The sequence below is a fragment of the Capsicum annuum genome, chromosome 12 (genome assembly GCF_002878395.1).
Source record: "Capsicum annuum cultivar UCD-10X-F1 chromosome 12, UCD10Xv1.1, whole genome shotgun sequence".
Lineage (NCBI taxonomy): Eukaryota > Viridiplantae > Streptophyta > Magnoliopsida > Solanales > Solanaceae > Capsicum > Capsicum annuum.
In genome coordinates this window covers 176,630,232-176,651,817 of record NC_061122.1, presented here as the reverse complement: position 1 = coordinate 176,651,817, position 21,586 = coordinate 176,630,232, and the positions used below count along the sequence as shown (strand labels likewise).

General features: G+C 36.1%; 1 protein-coding gene across 3 annotated transcripts; it reads right to left on the bottom strand.

Moving 5' to 3' along the window:
- Positions 1 to 9,315: 9,315 nt before the first annotated feature.
- On the bottom strand, positions 9,316 to 21,003 carry LOC107850764. 3 transcript variants are annotated; one of them, XR_001668709.2, is made up of 8 exons: positions 19,846 to 21,003; positions 15,935 to 16,454; positions 15,645 to 15,801; positions 13,466 to 13,510; positions 13,112 to 13,277; positions 11,952 to 12,322; positions 10,633 to 10,992; positions 9,994 to 10,407 (listed from the first exon to the last, which is right to left on the bottom strand). XR_001668709.2 is itself a non-coding variant. In XM_016695507.2 (7 exons), exons 1-7 carry the CDS (start codon positions 20,014 to 20,016, stop codon positions 10,089 to 10,091), a joined length of 1,749 nt encoding a protein of 582 aa, XP_016550993.1. In that variant the 5' UTR covers positions 20,017 to 21,003; the 3' UTR covers positions 9,316 to 10,088. The 3 variants fall into 3 exon arrangements, 2 of the variants coding, with proteins under 2 accessions (XP_016550993.1, XP_016550995.1); XM_016695507.2 differs by lacking the exon at positions 10,633 to 10,992 and having other exon boundaries at positions 9,316 to 10,407; XM_016695509.2 differs by lacking the exon at positions 10,633 to 10,992 and having other exon boundaries at positions 9,316 to 10,407; positions 11,952 to 12,319.
- Between the last annotated feature and the right edge of the window lie 583 nt (positions 21,004 to 21,586).

The following is a 21,586-nucleotide window of genomic DNA, read 5'->3' as shown; positions in this document are numbered from 1 at the left end:
AAATAAACTTGCTCAAGAAAAGAAAAATTGGCAAACTTAGTTAAAATGAAATCTTGAAGAGGAAAGAAAAAACTGGCAAATTAAACGTGAAGCATGTCAAATCAGAACTGACCTACTTCAAGAAGAACTTGATAATGTAAAATGCAGTTAAACAGCATTAAAAAATCACCAAGTCATAGTTCTATAAAATTAAATTCTCTTAAAGCTAAATCAAGCTCCTCATCAAGTTTATTTAAGTCTTCTAAAACTTCTTTTTATTTTAAAGGACTAGTCTATTATACCTGTGGTAAAAAAAGGCATAAATCACATAATTGCAGACAAAGGTCTAAGGGAGTGTGGGGTTGGCGACCCAAAGGAAGCACATCTAACCCTCAAGGATCCAAGACCACTTGGGTACCTAAATAAAATTAATTTCTTATTTTACAGTAACATATCTACAAAAGATATAGGAAAGGAATGTGGGTCATTGACAACAGATATTCCAGACATATGACCAAAAAAAAAGAAGAAAACATTTTTTCTCTAAAGAAAATTAAAGGAGGATCAGTCATATTTAGGGATAATTCCAAAGGTGATGTCATCGGAGTCGGCTCAGTGAAGCTCAACTCCTCCTGTAAACTCATTAAAGTGCATCTTGTAGATGGACTCAAACATAACCTATTGACTATTAGTCAACTATGTAATGCAGGATTCGGAGTATCCTTCAAAGATCAGATTTTCTCCATCAAACATAAAAAACAATATTTCTTTTATCAGTGAACGTATTTCCAATATTTATGTTTTAAATAATCCTAATTTTGCTACTCTGACATGTATTACTGTGCAAACCAATGACACGTGGTTGTGGCACAGAAAACTTAGATATGCCAGCATGCATGTCAACAAAACTTTCTAGACTTGAATTGGTAAGAGGTTTGCCAAAACTAAAGTTTGAGAAGGATCACATCTGTGATACTTTTCAACTTGGTAAATAGACTCGGACATTATTTAAATTCAAAGATATTGTCACTACCACCAAGCCCCCTTAAAAAATCCACATGGATTTATTTGGCCCCACCAAGACTGCAAGTATTGGTGGAAAAAGATACGTATTTGTTATTGTTGATGATTATTCTAATTTTACTTGGGTAATGTTTCTTACTCACAAGCATGAAGCATTCACTAATTTTGAGATCTTTTGTAAAAGAGAACAAAGAGAAGCAGGACCTTTCATCACTTGCGTTCATAGTGATCATGGAGGAAAATTCAGAAACAAAATTTTCGAGGAATACTCTGCCCAAAATGGCTACTCTCAGAACTTTTCATCTCCTTGATCTCCTCAATAAAATGGTTTTGGTATGAAAGAACAGATCTCTTTAAGAGACCGCAAAAACCATGCTTCTGGAACAAAATCTACTAGATCACTTTTGGACAGGGGCGGTGAGCATAGCATGTCACATTTTCAACAGATGTCTCATCAGACCAATTCTAAAAAAGTCTCCTTATGAGTTGCAGAGAGAAAAGAAGCCTGAATAAGCTATTTTCATCTTTTTGGATGCAAATTCTTTATACACGACAATGGTAAGAATAACTTAAGGAAGTTTAACCCACAAAGTGACAAAGGTATTTTTCTTGGGTACTTCTTCACTAATCGCGCCTATAGAGCTTATAACAAATGAACTCCATGTGTCAAAGAATCTATTCATATTGTATATGATGAAACTAACCACTCTTCTATAAGATTGAGTTTTGATGAAGAACAGGTAAATTATCTATAGTAAAAAGCCAAAGCAGACATAACTCCTAAAGCAACAACCTCTGAGTCGACAATAGCCCATCCAGGGTCAGCTCTTATTGATAAAACAATGAAAATTAATATTCCAAAAAAATGGATACACAATGTAAGTTTTCAAAATGAATTTATCATTGAAACCCCAGATGATAAGATGCAGACAAGAGCATCATTAAGAAAATAGGTGTCTGCTACTCTTGTGTCTCAAATTGAGCCCAAAAAAGTTGATGAGGCCCTCAAAGATGAGTCTTGGGTTGAGGCCGTGAAGGAAGAATTAGAATAATTTGAATGTAATCAAGTCTGGAATCTAGTTGAAAGACCCAAGAGTTGCTCAATTATAGGAACTAGATGGGTCGATGGAACAAACAAAACAAAGAAGGTAAGGTCATCCAAAATAAGGCCAGACTTGTAGCTCAAGGATACTTCCAGCAGGAAGGTATTGATTATGATGAAACCTTTGCTCCTATAGTAAGGTTAGAATTAATTCAAATTTTGTTAGCTTTTGTCGCCTTTAACCATTTTAAATTATATTAAATGGATGTTAAAAGTGATTTTCTAAATGGGTTGATTCATTAGGAAGTTTATGTAAAACAACCTCGTAGTTTCAAAAATACATCCAAACCATGTTTTCAAGCTATTAAAACACTCAATAGTCTCAAGCAGGCCCCAAAAACCGAGTATGAGAGGTTGACTACTTTTATGTTAAACAATAATTTTTAAAGAGGTAAAATAGACACTACTCTTTTTACTCAAAAGTTAGATTCTAATCTAATCATTGTGCAAATTTATGTTGATGATACTATTTATTATAGTCCTAACATTTTCTTGTGTGAGAATTTTGCAAATCTAATAAAAGGAGAACTTGAAATGAGTCTCATAGGAAAGATCACATTTTCCTTGGGATTACAAATCAAGCAAATTCCTAAAGGTACATTTATCAGTCCAGTAAAATATACAAAAGAACTCATCAAGAAATTTGGTATGAAAAAAAGGAAAGGCTTTTGGATGTGTCCCCCTCCCAAAATCTTGATTCAGATATATCCGAAAAGGATGTTGATGAAAAGACATATAGAGGGATGATTGGATCGCTACTGTACTTAACTGCAAATTGACCAAATATTATGTTCAACATATGCAAATTTGCAAGGTTTCAGTCGGCTCCTAAGAGTCCAAGAAGACTGTCGTCAAAAGAATCATTTTGCATCTCATTGGGATACACGATATTGGACTATGGTACCCTCACTCCTCACATTTTCATTTAGTTTGCTATTTAGATGCTAATTTTGCAGGTGACAAAAATGATAGAAAAAGCACTAGTGAAACATGTTTATTCTTGGCGATGCGCTAATTTCATGGCATGAAAAAAAAAACCTCAGTTGCTCTATCAACTACTGAAGTTGCATACATAGCCATTGGAAATTGTGATGCTCAAATTTTATGGATTATGCATCAATTACATGATTTTGATATATCTTTTGAATTTGTGCCTATTATGTGTGACAACACTAGTGCAATTAGTTTATAAAAATATATTGTGCATCATTCTATAGCTAAGCATATAGATCTCAAGCATCATTTTATTTGAGATCATGTAGAAAATGGAGATTTTTCCTTAAAATTTGTTGATTCGGAAAACCAGTTGGCTGATACTTTTACTAAACCCTTATTGGAAGAAAGATTTTGTCCCTTAAGGAAAAGCCTTGGCATAACCTGCATTAATGATATTTGATTATACAACCTTTTTATTTGGTAAAAACTCTTCTACACAGTTTTATTTTTTTTACCCCCCTCTGACTCAGCATCATCACCTCTTTTTATCCACCCTTTCACGCTTTTCTCTCTCTCCTTAATTATTGTCACTTTACCTTTCACTTTTCCCCAGACCTCTGTCATCCTTTTACTTCATAAGTCGTCTCTATTTACTTCACCCCTGTTCAACTTCCCACCTTTTTATCTCCCTCTCTGACTTTTTAAACTCTCTCCAAACCTATCTTTTCTCAATGACCAGAATAAGATGAATGGCTAATATTACAAAAACCCCTCCAGATTTCCACTCTGACAATCATGATCCTGTCTTCATCTCCGACTCCTCTGAGGAAGACTCTTCACACTTTTTGCACTCAACTGCTCCTAAAAAATGCTCTACCTCGAGCCCGCCCAAATTCATCTGTCAAAAAGACTCATCCCTCCGCTTTAGATTCCCTTCCACCAGAGAACATACATAAATTTTGAACTAGCTCATAATGGGAGAAGTTTATCACTTTTAAAAATCATTCATTCGTACCCGATTGGATTGTTAATCTCTCTCAGTTGAAAAAATCTCACAGCAATGTAAGTTCCTTCTTCAAATCTCAAGAATTATCTCTGGTATTTTGCGGCATGTAAGTGCATGCGGATCTTGTACGTATGTTCTATCCAAACCTTCGTCTTTCTCAATATAGCCATGAATTAAAAACCTTGGTGGTTGGAACAAGAGTAATTCTAAATGATTTCCTATTTGAAAAAAATTTTGACACTAAGTTCTCTGGGTTCATTCTATTCATGAGTAGTAAATAGCCTGAAAATTTTGAGGTTAGCTTCGAGGAAGCTAAAAAGGTTGTTTCTGACCCCGATGTTAATTTATCTAACTTTGGTCCTTTGTCTCTGTGATTCAAGTAACGAATTCTAGCTCATATTATCGCCACCATACTCATTCCTCGAAAAGGTTCTCTTAGTAATGTGACGTGTCGTGATGTGTTTGTGTTGTACTGCATGGTGAAAAGTATAAAATCAAGAGGGTCTTCTTGTTCCGAGCATATATGTTGGAAAGCGTTGTAGATGTTCATGTCACTGCTAGCCTGCCCTATGGACTGTTGATCACCAGAATCCTCCTTTATTATTTCATTGATCTTTCTGCATACCCTGTTGTGAATGTCTCAGCAACTTATGATTCTAAGATCTTTGCCAGCATGGGATATGTCTTGCTCGACAATGAATGGTGTAATAAGAACTCTGCTAAATCATGAACGAATATCCTTAAGGTAATCAAATCTTTGTCTAATCCTGTGTTCCCTATGATGAAGGAAATTGAGGAAATCAAGGATCAGCTCAAGGCGATCAAAGAAGGTTTGTTGCTTCTTCAGGAGTCAACTACCAAACTACTACAGTTGGGTAAGGAAACCAGTATTGATGTAGGCAAGGTACGACTAACTATTGATGGATTTAAGTAGGAAGTTGTCAAGTTGTTCAATAGTTTGCTCATGTTGAATCCATCCAATCTGAGACCAACTCTTCTAACAATGAGCTTACCATATTAGTCCAGAATCCCTACTTCAGCTTCTCCAAAAATGTAGAGAAGTCCTATAAGCGATTCTGCCACAATATGCACAACACTCTTACCTATTTTCTGGACAAATGTTGAGATGATGATTGCTATTCAAAAAGGGGTCCTGTCTCTTCTATTTTGGGGGATCTATAACTGATATTTTAACTTGTCGTGCCACATTTCTTTTTTCTTTTTTTTTTGCATGATACATTGGTTGCTTATTTGTTGTGGTGTTTTTTTCTACTGTTAGTAACTGCATTGTCTTTTTTTTGTGTGCTTTGATCTTTTTGATTATGTCAAAAAAGGGAGAAGATGAAACATCAGATAGGTCTCCAAGTAAGGGAGAGCCAGTCAACTACTAATGCTTAGAAGTCAACTGACGACAAAGGCAAAAAAGTCAGCAAGAAAAGAGGACCAAGCTGACTACAAGAACAGAAAAGTCAACTGATGTTTATTATTTGTCATTATCAAAAAGGGGGAGATTGTTAGCCCCATATTGACATAATATGTTTTAATAATGACAAACTACTAAACGAATATATGTAGAATACACTGAAGATGCAGTCAAGGCAATGAAGATCTTTTAGAAGCTAAATATGGAGGAGCGTCTCGTGTGATCCCTAACTACAAGAAAGTCAACGCTGGATTTGGAATCGCATCAAAAAAAATCTCATTGGATCCCAAATTATAAGAAAGAAAATTAGCAATCAATTGTAACAGTATCTCACAAGTAATCGCAAAAGGAAGAAAGATCACATCCTCTACATGGACATATATCTGATATGGACATGTATGGTTATGAGTCTATATTCTAGAAAGGAAGGTTACACCACATGTACGAACATATCTGATATGGATGTACCATATGGTGTAATTCCTCAATGAAGAAATCAATCCAAATCCTTGATTGAGAAGAAATCCCTTGGGTTTTCCTTATAGAACAAAGAAGCCGAATCAGCTGAAGATTATAAAAGAGAAGACTGAAGAAGAAGAAAGACATCACGCAACTTCACAGAAAACTCTTAGTGTGTCTTAGTCTTAGTCTCCATAAAGCTATGTAATTTCAAGTTTACAACAGTTACAAAAGAGAAAGTTTGAGTCAACTTGGTCATAGCAGTTGAGGCTATGTCACGAGATATGAATAACAAAATAAGATTCAGAAATTGTTCACTTTATCTGTACTCCAACTCATACTTTGAAAGCTCTAAGGAAACCCTTGTAACCCAAGGGGACTGAAAGTAGGCACCACATTGGTGTTTCGGACCAGGATAAATCTCTTTGTCATTCTCTTACTTACTTGTTTATTTGTTTACGCATTTAAGTTTAATCAATCTTGTTTAGTATACTAATCTACAGGTGAGTTGCCTTTCAATATGGATCAGTCGACTCAGGAAAAGTTTTCAATTCACCACTCCCCCCTCTTGAACTTTAGATACTATGATCATTTTGTCATAGAATGCACAATTGCTAAAAGCTCTTTATCATACACATATATGGAAGCATGTCTGCTAGAGAGGCCCTTGCTAATGAAAGCAATGGAATGACGTTGTAGCATAAGGACTGCTCCAATACCATATCCACTAGCATCTATGTCCATCACAAAAGTTTTACTAGCATCAGGTAGTGCCAATACAAGAGCTCTTGTTAATGCTTCCTTCAGTTGAACAAAAGCAGAATCAGCTTCAGTAGGCCATTTGAAATTGTCCTTTTTGAGAAGATCATTAATTGGTCTGCATATCACCCCAAAATTTTTAATGAATCTCCTGTAATAATCAGTTAATCCTAAGAAGTCCTTTAGTTGTTTAAGAGATATTGGTACTGGCCAATTCTGTATAGTCGTGATCTTTTGAGGATCAGTTGTTACCCCTTTTTTTTAAATGGCTTAAATATTCAATTCTAGGAACCCCAAAGAAGTACTTGCTCTGCTTAGAAAACAGCTAATGTTTACTCATTTCAAGAAATACACATTTAAGATGTGCAAGATGATCATATAAATTCTGACTGTATATCAGAATGTCTTTAAAAAACATTGGTACAAACTTCCTAAGAAACTGCTTAAACACAAAAGATCATCCAACAAATCTTCAACCATAGGGATGGGAAATTTATTCTTCACTATATGTTTATTCAGATCTCTATAATCAACACATAGTCTCCATGTCCCATCTTTCTTCCCACCAACACAATAGGTGATGAAAAAGGGTTGTTACTAGGTTGTAGTAGTCCTTGATCTAACATTTGTTGGACCATTTCCTCAATAATATCTTTCTTAACTGCTAGGTACCTATATGGCCTCTTATTGATGGGTTCCGTTCCATGTTGTAATACTATGGTGTGATCAAAAACACCTCTTGAAGGTGGAAACTGCTTAGGCTCATCAAATACTTCTTTGAACTCATTCAACAAGTTTAAAATTTGAGGATCTTTATCAGATGCACCTTGTACCTACAAGGAGTACCACTGTAATTTGTTACACCTCATAGACACCACCTGAATCATACACAATTGGAATTCAATACCTGTGAGCTTTTCCCATTTACCAGCACTAGAAGTTGTGATTTGTTTTCCCGCACCTCTTAGCAAGTGTTTCTTTTCTTTGTACCAGAACTCCATATTGAGTTCCCTAAAGTTCATTTTAATATCACCAAGTATCAGCAACCATTGGACTCCAAGTACTACTCCTCAAGATCCCAAAGGTAAGAGTAAGAAATCAGTTGTGAATTCAGCACCCTGCAGTAACTGTGAAATTCTACAGACTTGATTTACCTTCATACTATTCCATTAGCAGCAGCTACCAATTGAGGACTAGTTTCCTTGACACAACATCCCAAAAGTTTTGCCAGGGTCAGTAAAATTATGGAACTCCCAGTATCCACCAATATATGCAATGATTTCTGAGTGATAACCAGTTACTCTCAATGTCCTATATCCCAATGACCCATTCAGGGCATCAATAGAGATTTCTATCTGCTCCATAACTGGTTCTTGTCCCAGCTCTTGACTTTCACAGTAATCTAACTCTTAATCCATCAATTTTTCTTGCTCTTCAATCGCCAAGATATACAATTGTTTAAAATTCTTGCATTAATGACCAGGGTTATCCTTCTCAAAACAGAAGTAACATAACCCCTATGCCCTTTTTTGATTCATCTCTTCAATGCTTAATCACCTCCTGTTCAACCCCTTCTAAGCTACCGGAATACCAGAATTTGGTGTTGATAATAAAGGTTTATTCTGAAACCTTGAATCATTTGATCTCTTAGATGAAAAATTCTAAGTATTAGCAAAAGAATTATGTCTCGTGGCTTAAGCTTGAGCAGTCAAATAGGCTTCTTGCATTCTAGTAGTTTTAAACAATTGAGATAAACTAGTAGGATTGGTCAGTTTCATAGCTAGATTTAACTCATCTGTAAGTCATCCTTAAAAACAACTAATTGCATTTTCCTGAGATAGATTTACTCTTGACAATTTGCTCTCAAAGATAGCTTGATATTCTTTCACTGAACTTGTTTGTTTAATCTTCTTGATCTCCTTCATAAGATCATCTTACTCAACCCCAAATCGTTCCACCAATGCCATTGCAATCATTCCAAGTAGGCGGGTGGGTGTGCTGTCTATACCTCATTAAAGATTGGTGCCATCGAATAGCGTCACCGTCCAGATGTATTGATGTTAATCCCACTCTTTGGTCCATCGCAATTTCATCAAATTTAAAGAATTGTTCGACTCTAAACAACCAGGATTTCACTTCTCCTGAGAATTTCAAAAAATATAGTTCAAAGTAACGAGCAATACTGTTTGTACCTCATAGGGATCCTGTTTCTGGATTCCTCTTCCATTGGTTGGGTTCCTCTTCCATTGGTTATCTCTCTCTTGCCTGTCTAGCCCCAAAAGCCTGAACTCCATCTTCTATAGGAGAATCATCCCTTCAAGTTGTTCCTTCAATTCCAATACCGTTCGATCCAATTTCTTCAATGACGCTTCCTCACCAGTAAGGATCCCCATTTTTTAAACCAATTTTTGCATCAACTCACGCAATTCTCCAACTTCAGAAGTGGGTTCTCTTAGTGGTTCACCAGTTGACCTAGTTCTTTTCGCCATTAATGCCTAGAATCAGCAAGCTATGATTCTAATGATAGCCAAAATGCAGAGACTCGAGGAGAATCTGAGGTTTTAGCAGCTGGAAAACGCAGAGTAATCAACTATGGGCTTGATTAGAGAAGATGAAAATAGAATTCAATTGGGAAAAATTGTATTATTATTCAATTGTTGATCATTTCCATAGTGCATACAAATATTTGTAGTAACCAACTTTCCCGCTAACTAACAACCACTTAACCATTACAATATTCTCATATCATGATGAGTAGCACAAAAAAAGTCCTTCCTTCACTGTGTTTTGTACAGGAAAAAAAATAAAGGATAAAAGGGAGCGGAGCAATTTCCCTCGAACCCTGAAAGCATAGAAACTTGACTACCAAAACCTCCCTCAATTCAGACAGAAGCAACTGAAGAGAGAACAGTTTATGCATGCGAAAATGGATTCTTAAAATAAGACTCCATGAAATATTAGGTCAAATGTGATGTGAAGACCAAGGACAGAATGGCAGCTATGTGAACGCCGCAGTCTCTAATCCATTGCCATCAAATCACAGACTGACACAGGAAATGTATCACTAAATACACTGAAGGTCAAAACTTTGGAGTCTATTGAAGACAATCCTATGTCCTAGGAGAGTTGGATGTCTCCAAGCTTTTCATTGTAGACAAACTTTACATATTCCACTCCGACTCAAAAATTGCTTCAGCTGCCTGAATGCAGAATTATGCCAATTGCAAAGCTGATACTCATCAGCATTTCCCTTCTGATTTCGTCTCATTACCATCTTTTAGTACCACAGACATATCCATGAGTTTCTTTTGGTTGAAGGCATTGAGACATGCTTCTTCGTGATAAAATTCCCCAGACATATGGGGGAAATGACTGGGAATAGTAATGCTTCTCTCAGCACCTCAAATGATTTTGTGCAGCCCGATGTTCAAATCAGAAGATATAGAAATGAGGAGCGGGACCGCATGATGCCAAACAGCTTTGAAGACTCGCTTTTGATGGACTTTGATGGACTGAGAAGGTTTGTGTGAATTGTACCTTATGTCAAAAATGTGGATGACTGGATCAACTGACCCAGATGTTATGTACAAGCCATCAGGTGACCAAGCCTGGTTTATGAGAGCCGACTGTGAGTCACTACTTTCTTGCTTCCACCCAAAGGCATGAACCTCTGTCTGCCTCAATCTAAAATCAAACAAGCGAAGCTGCCTCTCTATGGTCCTGCATTAAAAACATGCAGTCATAGAATTAGATTAAGCAAAATGCGACTATGTAAGTATAATCCCGCAAAAGACGCATTCATGCTTAAACTTTACCTAGTGCAAGGTGGTGTTATAAGTGTACTAATATCACAAGCAGAACTAATCAAGAATTCAAGATTAAAGAGGTTTAGAACTGGTATATTTTTAGAAGAAACATAAAAGGAAAGAGAGATCATCAACATACAAGAATGAACCTTGAGAACCTGCACTAATGTCACCATGTTTTCTCCATAGAAAGATCCCCCTGCTTTTCGGAGGCTTCATAGCATTCCTAAATCAATCAGGGACTTATCACGGTTTTGATCATTTGTCCTGCTTCTCTTGACTAAGTACAGATCCATATTAAATGCGAGAATTCACAGTACTTAATATACGCATTTGCACCAATAGATCTAAGATAAAAGGCTTGTCTAGAGGATTGAAGCCAATTTCTCCTCAGACCACTTCCATTCCAGAAGAATCTGGCTCTTAATTTAGTCCATAGTATCACATTCTTTTGTTGCTTTGCATAGAATCCATTTAAATGATGTTTGGACTTCTGATCCTGCTTCAACTAAAAGATCGCAACTCAGCCATTAAGATGATAGAACCATCCACATAGACTACTATGGCCACCCTCATTCTACCATCTGATCTCTTAAACCCCAGACACTGAAGATATTTTCACTGTCAAGGCTACTATCTGATGAAATTTTTTGTCTGGATTGGTTCTTACTATTCATTACAAATTGGGGAAGTGTCACACAAAAACAGATAAGGAAAACAATATTGCTATGTAGTTTGGTTCTGAGAAAACCACAAACGTCTAAATATGAACTCATTCATGTTAATACATAAAAGCCAGAAGCATGCTTTATTTCTATGCTTAATAGAATAGCTTAGCAGCAAACAGAGAACTGGTTCTTATATCCATTTCAAGTCTCAGCATTGGCATTACATGGAAAATTTCCCCTCTATAATTCAGAGATATAAGACTTTTGGCATTGGAACTTATGTTCCTTGACACAATTCAGGGCACACTGCCGCAAGGATCTTGAATTACACATTTATGCAATGACTCAAAACAACCAAAGACAGTACGACAACTACTACTACTGTTACACCTCAATCCCAAGCAAGTTGGAGTCAGTTCTCAAAACAACCAAATACACTGTTAGAATATGAGTAGGAGAACAGAATCCTACTTATATTCTAACATACACTACAATATTAGATACTCTTATAAATTATAATCCAAATCATTGCCGTTCATAAGTGCTATATCTTTTCAAGTACTTAAGGAATAATTCAATAGAGTTTACAAGAGATTCTGGGTAAGTATTGTGATGCTATATATCTCACCAGAATAATATTTTTGCGGAATGCACATTATTCTATATAAAAGTAATTGCATTATTATAAGAAAACAAGGACTTTTGCAGGAGAAAGGACTGGTAAGATAGCTAGAAATCAGTATGTAAGAAATGCAACTAAAGATCATCGAAAGAGCATCGTAAACTTTACCCTGTCTGAACCATAAAGAGATTGAAGTCGCACGGATTAGGTAGAACACTCATGCATTTAGTTTCTATTTGATGCTTGTATTCTGCTCTTTGAGATATCAAATCAAATCCAATGATCCGCTTGTCAGCTCCAGCAGACATCACAACTTTCTTATGCTGCAAACCGGCAACTCCCATCACTGCAGAAGAATGCAAACTTCTATGCAATGCTTTAGGCTTCCATGAATTTTCTCCATCCCTATTGTTCCACATGATAACTGCATGATCACTACCACCAGTAACAAACTGGATATCTTCCCACGGCATGAAGATTATATTGTTGATTATCCCTTTAACATGAGGCTTCTCCTCCAAGAAACTTACACGCATCTTCTGTTGATAAAAGAACATGAGAGCATAACAGGGATAAAATCAAAGTAATATTTTATGTGATAGGATGCCTGATGCTCTTTGAAATACTACATACCTAAGCCTTCTCAACTACTTAAGAAGCTGGACCCAGATTTTATTTATGAGAGATTGATTTTTATAGTGGAGACGACAGGAAATCAATGCACATGTAGTTAATAGACCTTAGTTTAGTTTAGTCAGGGGGAACCTATGAGTATGATAGTTATTTGAAGCCTCTAATATGACGGTTATCTACAGAAAATGAAAAAGAAAAAAAGGATATGAGCCTCATAGGATCATGATTATTAAATCCATATAAATTTACAAGTTAAGCTCAATAAAAGGTACTTCCATGCATACAGAATATTATGGACAAGCACATAATAAGCGAACAACCAACAATATAAGTACTTCGATTCTCTTTAATAAGTAACAATTTAAGTAATACGGCTCAAATGAAAAACAAAATAAGTAATTTAATTTATCAGCTTAAGGATCATAATTCAATCAGGGGACTTCCTCATCCTATCCTATGGCTCTCCATCAGAAAGACCAGTGATCTGGGTCTCATATGTCTATTAAACTACTATGATAAACGTTTGCATAACTTACTATGCCAAAATTCATAATGTGAAAGTGGACTAATATACTGATCTGTCTATAATGAAATCATAATGCAACTCAACGCAGAGGACTTAGCACATGTCACACACATGTAGACGTTGTTTCATTCAAGTAGGTTTCACAGTCCTATGAACTTTGGATATTTACCTCTTTTCCTTTGTTAAGATTCAAGATTGAAATTTGAGAATCCCCGCCATCGGCACTATAAACTGAAAAGAGACTATCGCCTTCCGGATGCCAGGCTACATCTTCTGGCCATCTCCTATGCTTGGATGAAAGGCAATCAGTGGAACTAAGAAGATCAGCAGTTGACCTGATTATGCACAAAAAAGAAAAAAAGGTAACTCATAATCATCAAACCACAAATATATGGTAAAACAATACAATTAGCATTTAAAAATTATTGCCGACTGAAGTAGGATTGCCTTCCAAAATATAGTCTCACAAAGGAAAGAGATACCAATACGGCCAAGGAAATTGACTTTCAAAGTTCTAACGTACCCTCTGCCATGTATTTTCCATAAGTTGACAAGCCCATCCAACGCACTGCATATTTGGGTAATCTAAATTAGCATTCAGCTAAATTTGCTTCATTCTATACCAGATGCTCAAAAATGCCAAAGAGAGAACAAAAAGTACAACTAAACAGGGACTTAATCAAGAGAAATGAAGTGCAGTGGTTATTATGGCAAGGAAAAGAAATCAGCTAATGTCTAAACAAATTAAAAGATACTATCAACAGCTAATGACTGCAGACTGCAATTGAGGAACTCAAAATAACAGCTTAGGATGAACACTTCAGATTGACCGCATCTAAATTATGTACCTTGAAAGTGGAAGCTCTACTAGGATAAAGCTGCAATCATCATTGAATCTACATGATAACATCTTGCTTCCCTAAAAATGCTATGTCGAGAACTACAGTTAAGCTCAAGCACAATTCCCCATAGAAAGGGCAGGAGAAGGAAACAGACAAGCTTTTTCACTAAGGGGTCGTATGGTAGAATGCATTCGAAAAATAATGCATGCATTAGCTTTATGTATTACTAATACTTTGTTTGGTACAAGTGAGAAATATAAGAGAAGAATATTATTGAATTGTTGTAGCCACATTATTACGCTAAGACCCTATTTATAGACTCTACATTCCATTCCTTTTCTAAGTAGGGCAGTACATTACAATCCTTTTCTAAGTAGGATTCTATATATTATTCCTTCTCCTACTCAGATTCTAACCCTCCCCCTCAAGCTAGTGCATAGAAGTCATATGTACCAAGCTTGTTATATAATTAATAACTAATACGAGGACCGGTGAGGGACTTGATGAAGACATATTGCAAGTTGATCACTCGACTTCAAAAATTGTGTAACAGTATCTCCTGGGAGCATCTTTTCTCTAACAAAGTGATAACCAATCTCAATGTGCTTAGTCCTCTCGTGTTGAACTTGGATAATCAGTGATTTGGACTCTTTGCCCATCTCATGACACAATGATCTCGTCATTAAGGGTTCAGACTTATCCTAGGACTAAACCGAAATTAGTGATACACGTTTGCAGAAATTTTACTGAACCGTCGGAAAAATCGAAAGGGGTCTGAAAGATCTCGTCAAAAACTGACAAAGGTCATTGGATTAGTGTTCTAGTGTTCTAAGTCCAAAACAAAACTAATGGAAAGGCTCGCAAGGACTGGGCGAACCTATAGAAAAAGAATTGCTCGAAAAACTGGTTGGAACAACCTGGAATAGCCAGGACGGTACTAAAGTCGCCGAATTATTAGATTTGACTACTGAAACAAAAGCTAAGAAAATTATATGGGTAGGGTCAGAATTATGGCGCCATCCTACCGGAAAAGAGAAATTATATGGATAGGGTCGGAATGATGGCACGACCCTATTGAAAAAAGAGAACTATGTGGGTAAGGTTGGAATGATGGCATGACCTATGCAAATCAAATCTGAGGAGTCGTCGGAAAGATACATGTAACTACACAAATCAGATATGAGGAGTCACCGGAAAGACACACAGTGCTACACAAGAAAAATGCAAGGTGCTATGCAAATTAAATATGAGAAAGTAGTCCGGAAAGATGCACGGTGCTACCCGAATTCAACATGAGAAAGTAGATACGCGTAGGAGAAGGAATAGTATGTAGAATACTACTTAGATTCTAACAGTACACATTTTCAAGCTATGTATAACTAATGCAAGTATTGATTATAGACTCTATTCTGTATCATGCTATGTCCAACTAATACATGGCAAACCATGGTATTAGCAATGCAAGGGTACTTAATGCATGCATTAGCATGGTTAGACACACAATTCCCTTTCAAAACCTTTAACACATCCTTTCCATTGTATTTGTGGGGGATATTTTTGTAAATAAATATTTTTTGTTAGAAATTACACAGTGCAGTGCATGTAATTTTTAATAGACCAAACCAAACAGTGCATAAGAAGATAATCTCCGAATAACAGATATCGGCATTACTAATACACCCTATTCAACACTATTCTTATACACCCTACCAACGATCCCTAAGGGTGTCCATTGCCAAATCACTGACAACTCTAGAAACAAGGAATGAAATGCATCCATAATCAAAATTGTCATTTAGCATGAGCGCATTTCATACAGACTCTTAAAGCAGTGTGTAAGTCTTAATTAAAAAAAATTACCTGCTTGCAAAAAGTTGATCATTTGTAGGACACGAAATAATAGTTCTCAGCTTTCTCTTGTGTTGACTAGATATGACACAGGACGTCTGGCAACGTATCATGCTTGCTGAAGAGTAACTACCTATCAAGGGTATCAGCTCTCTATGCTCTTTCTGCTCTGTACTTAGAAAGCAAACATCATAAATACATGTGTTGGTAACTTTCACATCCTAAAGGCTTTAGCCCTACGTGCTACTACCAGAAACCAAATATAACTACCAGAATATTTCATGACATAACTACAATATTACCAAACTTCCTCTTTGTTCCTTTAGGCTGAATTTCTGAAGCTTCCTTCTCAGGCATTCTGTGACTTTTATCTGCTTTTAACCTTGCCGTACTAGTAACATGAGCAAACCCTGATCCACCAGCCTGAGAATCAGAAGTATTTGAGAATTTAGGACCAGATTCTGTCATCTTCAAAGGTTGAGATACTCTTGGTTTCACATCGGGAATGACAAGTGGTTGTTTCCCCCGGGGCACACTGCGAGAACTATATTCATTTTTCTGGAAAGGGCTTGCCATTTTCCAATCTGGCGCTGGAGATTTCCCAAGAGGTGGATTGCTGTCTTGTCTACGTTGTGGTTTAGATTCAGACAAGCTATGAAAAGAGCCCTCACTTATCTGAATGGGACTTGAGGATCTTCTTTTGGATGTCATTGGACTTGCCCTATTTCCACAAGAAGTTGTGGATGCTGCTATGTTCTCCCGGCCCTGAAGACGAGCTAATTTCAGTTGTGTCTCCTTTAGCCTATTCTCTGCTTCATCAAACTGTACAAATCATCCAAAAAGGAGAAAATGGGGATGTCAATTTTACTCCAAAGAAGTACAGGAATGACTCTTTAAAGAAACAAAAATGTATTCCATGTAATATGAAAAGTAAATCATCCTCCAGGTTGCAGCCAATATTCCATACATCCTGCTGAATTTACTGCTTCAGTGAACTGCAAATTAAATAGGAAAATGAACTGCCAATCTACAAGTAACTCTCTATCACTATAATAACTTTAGCTCCTATTTGGATCTCTTGCGGAAGGCACAAGATAAATGAAATCTTTTTACTCATCCAATTTATGCTTAGATATGTGTGTCAATGCATGTAAGAAAACAGTACCAAAAAGGTCCATGCAAGAAAGAAGCATGCAACTGCCAAAAAGAGGAGTGAAAGACCCCAGTAACATCACATTCACGTATAAAGAGTCAATGCAGTTGTTAGATATGCCACCACAGCTACCGGACACATCAACGACTATAGTATTCAAAACAGTCAGCTCATAGTCCATCAAAAATCCTCAAAAAGTCACCATCTTCCTTGAAGGTTGCATTAGGTCACATGTTTACAACTGACATCAACATAAAGTTGAAGAGCCTGGTTTTTAAATTTTCAATCAAGAAGTTCGTAAATACAGGAAGAAGAAATGACCTTGGAATGAATTCCTTAATTATTCCATCGAGTAGACTGTGATCTAAATAATGTTCCCAAGAAATTTCAAAAAGGGAAAGAAAGTATTTTTTTTTTTAAATTGGTAATTGTAAGAAATTTTTTTTTTTTTCTTAATTACACAATCACAGCCTACAGGAAGTTTAAACCTTTCCAATATTTACAAGGTACAGAATCTTGCTATACTTATAATTTCCTAATATTGACATTCTTAAAAAAGTTGAGACACTATATCTGACAACCGCTAAATGATACCTCAATTCTCTCCAAATATCTACTTGAACTTGGCAATGAAAGGAAGTGTATGGACAGTTTTTAGGTTTTACTAATATAACATCTAGCAATAGGCTGGCATGGGAAGTAGGCAGCTTCAAGAAAAATTAAAAGGTATACACTTTAAACTCTCTCTTTGAACTTAAGGAGACAGAAAATTTTAAAATAAGGTAAAGATGGGGAATGTCATTAATGCTATGGATTAAAGAGAAAGACTTTGTCATAAATCAAGCACGTATACATAAAAACATAAACCTCTCGCAGTTGCAGTCCACATTCAACACACATCCTTTGGCGAGTAAAATGTTAGCTAGTGTAAGTCAAGGGAAATTATAAGAAAGTATAAAGCTATTACTATATCATTCAAAAAGCAATTCTGAGGTCCAATACCTAGGTTTCAAGATGGAACTGTCACAGGAACTAGATAAATAAAAGTTCTTTCCTCAGTAATCATTTAATTAAATGCTTACATATGTATTTCAATGTGTACAGCGTACTAGTATGACAAGGTATCACGGATCCTTTTCAGCAAGAGGGAAACTTGCAACTGCCAAAAATGGGGAAAGAAAGAACAAAGATTCCACAATTCACATTGATGTATCTTTGTCTGCAACCTCAAGTGGAGGATCTATCGGGAACTGCCTCTCTACCTTCTTGAGGAAGGGGTAAGGATTGCATACACACTGTCATCCCCAGACCCGGCAACACACCGGAGGGATTACACGGGGTTTGTCGTTGTTGTAGTATCTTTGTCAGCAAAACTATTTGATGCGCCAGCATCGTTACTACGTCAATTAATGACTTAAGTATCCCAAATAACAGCCATCTCAATTTCAAGTTTACGTCCTCAACATGTCATCATTTGCCTTGAAAGTGCATTGATTCACATAATATCGCTGACATGAACTGTAGTTTGTTTCATCTGATTGTCATAGAGACTGTTACATATCGTTACTACTTAACAGTACCTTGATTCTTTATCCTCAAAAACCTTACACCGAGAAACCAATAAAAATGTCAGGAAAGTTCCCATTTGCAAAAATAGCATCTCAAAATTAGACCTATTTTACTGAACCACTTGTTACCAAGGGAGAACGAGAGTCCAACTAATGAGTGTATTAGCATGTCTCTTAACCCCAGAAGGAGAAGACACCAACAAAAACGACAACCAAATACCCTAATTATAGAACTTATCGAATATATGCTCTCCACCTTTTCGAAATTATCAACAACAACAACACACCCAGTGTATTCACACCAAGGTGGGGTCTGAGGAGGGTAGAGTATACATAGTCCGTACCTCTACCTTAGAGGTGAGGTAGAGAGGTGGTTTTCGATAGACACCCAGCTCAAGACAACAACAGTGTGGATAAGGGTGTAATAGAAGTACAAGAAACAAGAAGTAGTACCAAAACAACAGATAGTATCAGAAACAAGGCTACCACAGAATAATACGACAATCAATCTACCCAAACACAATAGGCATCACCAAAACAGAACAAGAAACTAGCAGCGTAGCACGACACCTACTAGTACAAACAACAAAACAAAGCACTCCTACCTACTAGCCGTCTACCCTAATCCGTGTCCTCCATGCCATTATGAAATTTTCACGACAATAAATTCAAAACTCTGTTAAGCAGGGTTTCTTGATATTAGATCATGAAGGCAATCCAATGAATACTACACCAACTCGGATTTGAGAAGTTAGTAGGAATCAAGCAACTTAATGGGCCAACATGCCCACAATCCAACTCACAGCATTCCCAATATTTGCAATCAAATCGAGAAGGGAAAATTTCTTCCGAAGCACATTTATTTGCAAATAAGAACACTTGATGAAAGTTCAACAGGCCACTATGGCAGTATTTAACTTCAAGAAACAGTAAAAGGTACATGTTTTACACCCTTTCTCACAAATAACATTGCTCTTGATTCGACTATAATTTACAACTAATTAATCTCAAACATATATAAATATGTGTCTATGTTTGTGTTTCCAAGGGAGTGGCCTAATGGTTGAAAAACTGGAATGACAACCTTGGAAACCAAAATTCCAATTACTACACATGTGTGTAAACCTTGATAAGAAAAGAACGCTTGTCTATGCACCCAAGGGTGTGAGACTAGTGGTCAATGAAATGGGTATGCACCCAAGAATGCGTGTCCTTCAAAAACTTGTGATTGTTGTTGATGCGTGTCTATGCACACTAGGTGATTTCTCCCCCTTTACTCTATTCTAGCCTCCTGTTGCTGGTGGAAGGTGGCAAGGTTATTTAAAATAAAAAAGGGTGCCTATACTCTATAGTAAGTTCTCGCCGACTGTCTCAAAATAGCAACAACTGCAATTCATTTATCGAAATGACCGACTTAAAATTCTGGATCGGCCTGGGGGATCAATGAACAACACTTGAAATGAGTAAAAGCAGAAGTAGAAAAAAGAAAAACCTGAGATTTGTAATAAGTGATGCGTTGGCGAAGATGTTCGACTTCTTTGGTGCGATGCTCAATGAGAGCGACAAGTGCTTCTTCTTGTTCCATTCTATTCTGCTCTTCCATTCCATTCACTTCTTCTTCCTTCTCTATTTTTACCTTCTTCTCTATCGGAGGTGTATTCATTTTCAAAACTCTTCCTATTCATTCAATCGATGCTGCCCTCCGACAACTTCAAGGAGCGGCAGGATATTGGTGTTTATCGCTGCTCTGTATTTTCATTTTCATTTATATACTGGTAGGTGGAAACTATTTTACTGCTAATTAAGAGATTAATCAAAAGGAAAAAGGGCCTAATATTCCCTTCTACTTTGATTAATTAATTAAGCATGCCCTCTAATTTAAGGAATCTCTCTACATTGACTGAATTTTTCCAATTTCACTTTAAATTATCCATTTTGTCTTTGAAACTAACTTTAACCCACTACCAATTAAATCCAAAATAAATTTTTTCATTTTATTTACTCTAATGAATTCTGTCATTTCCATCAAAGGGTTCAAACGAAAATTTCCTTATAATTTGTAAACATGTTTTTCCCATCAACAACAATCACAAGTTTTTTCCATAACTTTCTATCTGTAATCACCATTAAAGAATGTTTTCTTGTAAGAACATAAAATTTTGACCCAACTTTAAATTCCTTAAATCTCAGTTCCATCAATTTTTCTTTTCAACATTATATGTATCCAATAATGAATAACATTTATCAAGAATCTCAAAGATAACTAGAATATTCATTTTCTCGTCAATTTTTAAATATCATGTAAAAAAATATATAAAAATGATTAAACGACTGTAAACAATAATGCGAGATATATAAGAGAAAAATTTAATGGTCATCATGTAAAGCATGAGCAAGTGATCGGCGGGGAGCAGGGATAAGTGTCGACGACGAATGTTGAGTTATCTTCATCAGAATAAATCGATCTCTTAAAACACCCATTAATGGTGCGATTTTGATAGATGGATCAGTTTGTATGCAAATGTTGTAAAGATGTGAATCTACATGGTTCCAAGTTCCAACTTTGATTGTCTCAATCATTCCAAGCTTCGTGTGTCCATTATCTTAACTTCTGCAAGTTGAAGAAGACAAGTTTGGGAGGTTTAATGGATGTGGATTAGATTAATTTAATGGGTTAGGATCGAATTAAATAGAAAATTGGGTAATTTTTTGTGAATTGGGGAAATTCAGTCTATTTGAAAAAATCTGTTAAATCAGGGGGTATATTTGTGAAGTTTGCTAATGGTAGGGGCATATTTGGCCTCATAGTATAACGAAGGACAAAGTTAACCAATTAATCAAAGTAGAGGGGTATATTTGATCCCTTTTTCCTTAATTAAAGCACTCAAATCGGGTATTTTTGTTATTTTTTAAGTAGTATTTAAGATCTTTTCCTTTTCTGCCATCAATCTAATAAATAAATACTTTCATTTTTTTCTTTTGAAAAATTTATGTCAAGTCAAATTAGATCAAACAAATTAAAAAGAAAAAAATAACTTTTGATTAAAAGATAAAAGTTGATTATCCACTTTTATATGAGTGTCTAACATGTGTATTGCATGTATATTTTATGTTAGAACATTTGTGTACGATAATTTATCAATAATCAAAATTACTTTACTCGTATTTGTGAGCTTGTTAAAACTTGAGTCCTCATTCTAATTCATATCTTAGTACTCACATAGGTATTCAGA

Coding starts and splice junctions, on each gene's coding strand:
- LOC107850764 (XM_016695507.2), bottom strand. CDS start 20,016: ATGAATACACCTCCGATAGAGAAGAAGGTAAAAATAGAGAAGGAAGAA. Junction 16,455..19,845: donor TCACTTATTACAAATCTCAG/GTTTTTCTTTTT, acceptor TGATTTGTACAG/TTTGATGAAGCAGAGAATAG. Junction 13,511..15,644: donor GATCAACTTTTTGCAAGCAG/GTAATTTTTTTT, acceptor CCAAATATGCAG/TGCGTTGGATGGGCTTGTCA.